The sequence below is a fragment of the Nematolebias whitei genome, chromosome 3, assembly GCF_014905685.2.
Source record: "Nematolebias whitei isolate Nwh7 chromosome 3, NemWhi1, whole genome shotgun sequence".
NCBI classification, from domain to species: domain Eukaryota; kingdom Metazoa; phylum Chordata; class Actinopteri; order Cyprinodontiformes; family Rivulidae; genus Nematolebias; species Nematolebias whitei.
The window spans coordinates 28,214,456-28,221,944 of NC_056500.1; the positions used below are offsets into that span (position 1 = coordinate 28,214,456).

At 38.9% G+C, this 7,489-nt stretch overlaps 1 protein-coding gene across 2 annotated transcripts; it reads left to right on the forward strand.

The window, feature by feature from the left end:
* Positions 1-775: 775 nt before the first annotated feature.
* On the forward strand, positions 776-6,235 carry sec22bb (SEC22 homolog B, vesicle trafficking protein b). 2 transcript variants are annotated; one of them, XM_037674769.1, is made up of 6 exons: positions 776-997; positions 2,552-2,563; positions 2,794-2,903; positions 3,009-3,169; positions 5,237-5,383; positions 5,491-6,235. In XM_037674769.1, the coding sequence occupies exons 1-6, from the start codon at positions 923-925 to the stop codon at positions 5,643-5,645; spliced, it is 660 nt and encodes a 219-aa protein (XP_037530697.1). In that variant the 5' UTR covers positions 776-922; the 3' UTR covers positions 5,646-6,235. The 2 variants fall into 2 exon arrangements, with proteins under 2 accessions (XP_037530697.1, XP_037530698.1); XM_037674770.1 differs by lacking the exon at positions 2,552-2,563.
* Positions 6,236-7,489: the final 1,254 nt, after the last annotated feature.

Consider the following 7,489-nt stretch of genomic DNA (forward strand, 5'->3'; position numbering starts at 1 on the left):
TCCCATCAGCTCCAGCTGTATAAGAACTCTTTAGTTTTTTAATGATTGTTTTTAGTTCACTTTCGTCTGTAGTTTGTCTGCTACTCCATGTGGCATTTATTTGTGTATTCATTTATGAAAAATAATTACTGTCAAAATATAAAGATACAGAATAGGCTACTTATTTTAAACTTAATAGTTACACTATTTTATTTTTTTACATTTATTGTCTTTTCTTTTTTTTTTTGTTGTTGTAGGAACTGGAGGACAAAAAGTCTCCTGGTATCAAAAACATGAGAAAATCCTTCTTCTTCTTCTTCTTCTTCTTCTTCTTCTTAGTTTTTCTTTGGCGGTTGGCATTCAAGATTTTGAAGCATTACCGCCATCTACTGTGTTAGTTTGTCAACTGGAATGTCGCTCCAAAAAAAAAATAATAAAAAAAATAAATAACTTATATCCATAAGAATAAATAACGCTCATATTCTCTCAAACAACTGAGTCCTTTTCAGGTATTTCAACAAGATGTTGGTACTTGCAGAACTTGAATTTGCTTGTAACAGCACTACAGGATCAAATCTGACGTTTATTGCATCGAGTCTTTGAATCATTTGTCTTCTTTCATGATGGTAGTTTTGGCAGATCATTAGCACGTGTTGTATGGTCTCATCTTCCCCACAATGGTCACATTTTCCCGTGTTATGTTTCCCTATATGAGAAAATCCATCGAGCGGAACTTTAATTCTGAGCGTTGCGGTTCCTGCTTCCTGACGCACGGCGGGATTTGAGTGTTACACTCAAATCTTCAGCGCTTCCGGCCAGCTCAGCGCATCGCTCCTGTTGTGTTGTCACTTTTCCAGCTTGTCGAACGAGCGCTGGTGGCAGCTAGCTGTGAGGTGTTTCAGGTGTTTCGGGCCGTGGAGACACAGCAGGACGTTCGGGAGAGATGGTGCTGCTGACGATGATCGCCCGGCTGGCTGACGGGCTGCCGCTGGCCGCCTCCATGCAGGAGGACGAGCAGGTTCACATTCTCAACCTTATTTCTGTGGACGCTGGCTGCTGTAGATAAAGCCTCTGTGTTGTAAAGCTGTAATGTTCCATAATAACGCCCAGCTGTTCAGCTCATAGTTATGAGGCGTCTCCTCATAAATGTTTGTGGGTTTTTTAGAGGTTAAAACACAGACCAGCTGCTGTCTGAATATTTATTTCTGACTTGGTGAAGTGAAGGCCTGTTTGTTATCTACACCATGTTTCAGTTTAAACCTGAAGACTTCCTTACAGCCTGTAATTATCTGCTACATCTTTATTAATATACGATTACAAATAAGTTCCAAGGTAACATTCAGTCCATCTTCTCTTTTTGTATATAGCTGCCAAGGTGCCAGACTTTTTAGTGTAGGTGGTCTTTAGGTGTCTTTCAATTAGATTTTTTTTTTCTTTGAACTTTGGCTTTTCATTTATTTTCAGTCCAGTACCTGATCAGTCTCTGAGGAATGTTTATTGTTCAGCAACCTAACTGAAAACTATTAATTATTTAGGCATGGAGGGCTCCTAAATTCAGGGGATAAATTAGTGTTGCGTCAGCTCATGAGAGACAACAAATTACTATTTTTTTTTAGAGCAAACAGGATCTTTAAACACTTATATACTGACCGCTTGTCACAAATATACAATTTGTTCTCAGTTTTGTAGGATAACGTATGAAAATAATCAAAAACTGACAAGTTTGTCAGATTTTAAATAGAGTCAAAGCACCAAAATGATGATTTCCCAATAGCTACTGGCTGAAATCTTTGCCTCTGAAGAATGATACGTCTCAACTTTTCTTCTATTCCTTAAAGATGTGAGTTCCAGATATTATTCCTCTCACGTGAATTAATAAAAAAAAAACTAACACTCTTTCAGTCCTGCACATTTTCACTTTACCTATTTTTAAGCGCACTTCACACTACACTATAATAGATGGGTACAAAGACTAGACTGAAAATAAGTAAAGGGGAAAAAAGGCCAAAATAAATCCTGAAAGAGCTTCAGAAAACCTGGAAAACTACTGTATATTCTATAAAGTGCTCCAAATTTTTCTCAGTGCATTTAATTTTTATTTCCAAATATGATCCAAGTATTACTATTTGCAGCTATATGAAGATTACCCACTAATTGATCATTTTAAAGATTGATATCAGTCTTCAGAAGTCCGTATGGATTATGAAGTAAACAAAAGGCTGCTCTGTAAGAGGACACGATTACAAGTAGTTTGTATGTAGTCGTATAAATGTTGCAATAAAAATGGACTGACTCTTCATGCTTGGGATTTAAATATTTGTTCTTTTCCAGGTTTGAGACTGACCTTAAATGCATTTAAAAAAAATTGCATTTCTGTCGATCAAGTTTAGACAAACTTGTTTCTGTCTGTGATCGTCTGGAAACTGACCGAGTCAAGCAAAGAGAACATTTTACTTGACATAGGATGTTAAAATGGATTGTATGTGTAACACAATGAGCTGTTTTCTTTTGTTCGTACCTCGACAGGAGTCTAACGTCTTTCTCTTCACTCTTTTTGTGCATTCTCAAAAAGGGAAGTGAAAAGGTTTGTCGTGTCTCTGCTCTGTGGTTCATCGCATGTGTTTCATGTGTCAAAACTGGCCATTACCCGACCCGTTTTATTAAAAGTTTTACAAATGGCATCTCGTTGTTGGAGCCGTCTTGTTTAGCAAGTAGAGACTCAACGTTTGTCAAAGCCAGTTCCGTGCCATAATTAAACGCAGACTTCAGCTGTGAGTTGTTTGATGACGGTTTATTGCTTTGCTTTCTCTCCAGCTGGGTCGAGACCTTCAACAGTATCAGACTCAAGCCAAGCAGCTCTTCAGGAAACTCAACGAGCAGAGTCCTAACCGCTGCACCTTAGAAGCTGGTTCTGTGGCGTTTCAGTGAGTTGAAGAGCGTTTTGCATAAACCTTCCATAAAACAATATTTCCAATCCCAGCGAATGCTTTGTGCTTTAATTATGACCCCACTTTTTATACTCCTCGCAGCTATTTCATAGAGAAAGGAGTTTGCTACCTCGTGCTGTGTGAAGCCAGCTTTCCGAAAAAGCTAGCCTTTGCATACCTTGAGGACCTGCAGGCGGAGTTTCACGAGCAGCATGGAAAGAAGGTCCCCACTGTATCCCGCCCATATTCTTTCATTGAATTTGGTAAGAATAAGGCACAGCTGGTTGCAGCGCCAGTACTATTACATTGCGTAACTTTTTTTTAAATTTAAGTCTAGACAAACAATAGTGTAGAAATAGCTTTGTAGAAATAAGATGTAGTGTAAAGTGTAAGTGTGTGTAGCACAAAATGAAGACTCGCACTTTGTTGTATAGTTTGATAACCCGTCCAGCTGCTCAGACATGTGACCTTTAATTCAATTATTCATCATCAGGTTGTTTTTAGTTTCTATATGTTGTGGTTATAATACAGTTACAAACATGTGTCATTGCAGAAGTATCTCACTGAGGTCTTGTCCCACTGAGTGACAAAATAAACCTGGACAGTGATTGCAGATTGTTTAACTGCCCAAAATGGATCATTGCAATTGTTGAAGACAACGAAAGTCCTTGACCAGAAATATTCAGGCAAACAAAATATTATATAGGCTATCTGGTGACTCCCATATAGAATCTGTGTAACTGCAGTGGTTTTACTAACAAAACATCAATACTTTCCTTTTGATCTGCATTGTGGCTGAAGGTTAGCTGTTGGCTTGTCAACCCCAGGAGAACTTTGTATTTATTCTGCAAATACAAATTGTGCAGAAATAAAGTTAAGTTTTTTTTAAAAACTTTTTAAGACATTTTTATTTGTCCCACAACTAAAACTAAATAAAACTGCATAGTTGATTATGCACTATAATTCCATTTAATTTGTGCACACGTCAGTACAAAAAGAAAGACTTTAGTTGTTCGTGTAGTCGCTGTTGGCTCTTGTTTAAGACTCCATCCTCATATCAAGGCTTACAAAATTAGTGAATTTTCCAGACATAGAGCCGGGCTCATTTAATTATCAGAAAACCACATTCTTGGTCAGATTTTATCGTCCGTAGTCCACTTATGGCATATGTGTCAAACGCAAGGCCCAGGTGCCAAATGTGGCCCTCGTTGACATCTTATCTGGCCCCCAAGATGATACGTTAAATGTAAAATACAAATTGTTTCAATAATCTTTGATTATGATTCAAAAGTGCAACAGAGAATTTCAAACGAGACCAGTCACTCTTGTTGAGGAACCTGCAACCAAGAATAGATGTTTGAGTTAATGTAGATTCTGAAACCGGCCCTTAGTTTGAAAAAGGTTTTAATTTTGGCCCCCTTTTGTAAGTGGATTTGACCCCCCTGACTTATGGTGTTGTTTGGTTGGTTGCAAATATCTCTGAGGTCAGCACTTGTTTTATTTTTGAGCTCATGACCAGCAGTGAATATTTTGCCAATCGGCACCATAAGGAGCAGTGATGCTTAACATCTATCATGTTATAACTCATATGAAATTAGTTGGCACATTTTCGTTGGGACTAACTCAGAAAATCATGTGGAAAAACCAGCTACTTTAAAATAAAATGCCAGAGTGTGACATCTTTTGAGACAACTTTTGAATGTGCTTTACAGAAATTCAAACGCGCAGATTAACGAGCCTACACAACCAAATTGTTTGACATATTTTATTAAATCAACTCCAAGCCTCTGGTCCAAAGACAAGTTGTCCAAGATCAAAGCCGACCTGGACCCCGCATGCAATTGTTGCAAACAAACTCCAGCTTCACTCCTGCATACATTCTGGACATGTCTCGATCTGCAGACTTTTTGGCAATCTATATTCAACACCTTCTGTGGAATACGTGGTAACACCATACAGCCATCACCAGTCATCGCACTGTTCGGGGTGGTCCCTGGGGATGCATCCTTTAACAAATGTGAGAAGGATGTGATTGCTTTTGGCTCTCTTCTGGCCAGGAGGCTAATTTTGTACAAGTGGAAGGACCCACGCACCCCCAGCATACGTACATTGGATAAGAGTGGTGATGTCCCATATCTGCCTGGACAAAATAAGATATACCCTGAAGGGGTACCCTGATCCGGTGCAGGAGGGGTTTATATGTTCTTTGTGTTCTCTTTTTATTTTCTGTTTGTATATTAAAATCAAAATACAAATAAAAACTTTGTTTAAAAATAAATCAACTCGTAGTCTTATAGCTTTGACCCTGGTGTGTCTTTCTGTCTCCTTAGACACCTACATTCAAAAAACCAAGAAGTTGTACATCGACAGCAGAGCACGAAGGAATCTGGGCAGCATCAACACGGAGCTCCAGGACGTGCAGAGGATCATGGTGGCAAACATCGAGGAGGTTCTGCAGAGGGGGGAGGCTCTGTCTGGTGAGTCTTTACCTCCCATTCAGACGGATGGGTCGTCATTTGAAGATCGCCTTTTAGTTTTGATCCTTTCCTCCTCCTCATTTTTTCCCTTTCTCCCCTTCGTGCAGCGCTCGACTCCAAGGCCAGCAACTTATCCAGCCTGTCCAAAAAGTACAGGAGCGACGCCAAGTATCTGAACACCCGCTCCACTTACGCCAAGCTGGCAGCAGGTGGCGTGTTTTTCATCATGCTTATCGTCTACGTGCGCTTCTGGTGGCTCTGAGAGGGGAAGCGGAGGAAGAGGAAAGAGGTAGTGAAGAAGAGCTGCACGTGCATATCTACAGAGGCCGAGGAAACATGCATCACCTTCAGCTGAAGCAAAATAAACGGGATCCCTGCTCTTAAGCAGACTTTACAGACAGACATCAAGACGCTCGTGTAGTCCTGTCCATGTGTGGATGTGTAATCTGAATATAAACCTCATAAAATATTATTTTATTAATAAATGTTTAGTAATGCTTCAAGTAGCTGCCCTGGATTGGAGAGGAAATGAGTAACTGTATGTGTTTTTTTAAGGTGATTTATGTCTAAGTGTAGAGAGAGGGGAATTTCCTGGTTTGTGCATTTTCAAAGGAGTGACTGATTCACTTCATATGAATCAGATAAAAAAAATTGGCTTTATTTTTCATCCAGATCACGTCACATGGGAACAGTTGGTATTTTAACAAGGGGATCATATTAATGATGGCTGCACAATCTGATACAATTACTGGGAAAATATTTTTGGAAAACATGAATGTTCTGTAGCGGTAACAAAAGCTCTGCAACAGCTGAGGAGAAGCATTTGAAGTGGATTAAAGAAACTGTATGGAAGCCTGCACATGCTACTTTACCTGCCTGATTCAGTAGTTCTCTTTTTTTCCTTCTAACATTATGAGCCTCGGTGACACTAAAAGTAACTGCATAGATTTTTAGGAGGTGTAAGAATTGCAGCATTCATTAAGAGCAGCAGGAACTCGTCCATTTTGCTCGACGCATCTTTTTTTAATCAGCTTTTTCCTGCGAGAAAATAACGGCTTCATGTGTGCAGAGTGAGTCGTGAAACCATTCACAGACTTTTCTCTCATTATAGTCAACTAAGGAGCAGATTTGGTGAAATATTAACATCATTACCGGTAGTTCTTCTTTCACTGTCTTTATATAAAGTCTGATGAAGAGAGACCTTACGATCACTTTTTTTTATTTTTTTTATGGAAGTTTAATTATTTAGATGTTTATGTTTAAATTAATGCAATTCCAGTTTTTCTTCTCACTGATGGCTGTTGTGTGAATTATTAAATTACTTTTATGCCCATGTTTATCATAGATTAGTCCATTTTCTCGTCTTTAAGCATTTCTTCTGTGACTAAACAGAAACCTGAAGCGCCGACAGAATATCTGCAGAAATAAATCGTGCTTCTCAACAAAAACAGCCGCACGAACGAGTGACATTTGAAACTAATATAAACATTAGGGATGCACGATATTGGCGTTGAAGTTAAATATCGGCCATTCTATCAAAATAACTTGCCGATATAAAAGGGGCTGTTTTTAAATATATATAAATAAATTATGCTGTTTTGTATGACAACCTAGTGACAAAATTTGACCTTAAGACATAATCCAAGTTGAAGTGTTACATCATCTTCAGTCTCCTTTCTGGCATCTGCATTTGTTAGCAGGCCATACTGACAAAGACCATGTAGAATAATGTATTTTAATTCCACAGCAGAGAAAGCTATGTAGTCATGGTAAGTAGGTCTAGGGAAAAATATTGGTATCGGTTATTGCCCAAATATGTTTTAGCTTATCGGATATCGGCCATAAGTCCAATATCATGCATCCCTAATAAACCCAGTTACTGGTGTAGAGCTCCCAGGACTCTTTAGTTTCAGCACTTTTTAAAGGTTCAGTGTTGTTGTTTTTCCACTCATCAATTTGTGCTCAGATATTTTATTTTAGTTCTACTGAAGGACCTTCACCTCAACCCAAGTTTGACTCATGCAAGCCAACCTGCTTCTCTAAAGTGGCTTGCTAGCGCACTGATTTGTGTTGTTGCTTTGATGTCTGCAGCACAAGTGAAGCAGC

Coding starts and splice junctions, on each gene's coding strand:
- sec22bb (XM_037674769.1), top strand. CDS start 923: ATGGTGCTGCTGACGATGATCGCCCGGCTGGCTGACGGGCTGCCGCTG. Junction 3,170..5,236: donor ATATTCTTTCATTGAATTTG/GTAAGAATAAGG, acceptor CTGTCTCCTTAG/ACACCTACATTCAAAAAACC. Junction 5,384..5,490: donor GAGGGGGGAGGCTCTGTCTG/GTGAGTCTTTAC, acceptor CCCTTCGTGCAG/CGCTCGACTCCAAGGCCAGC.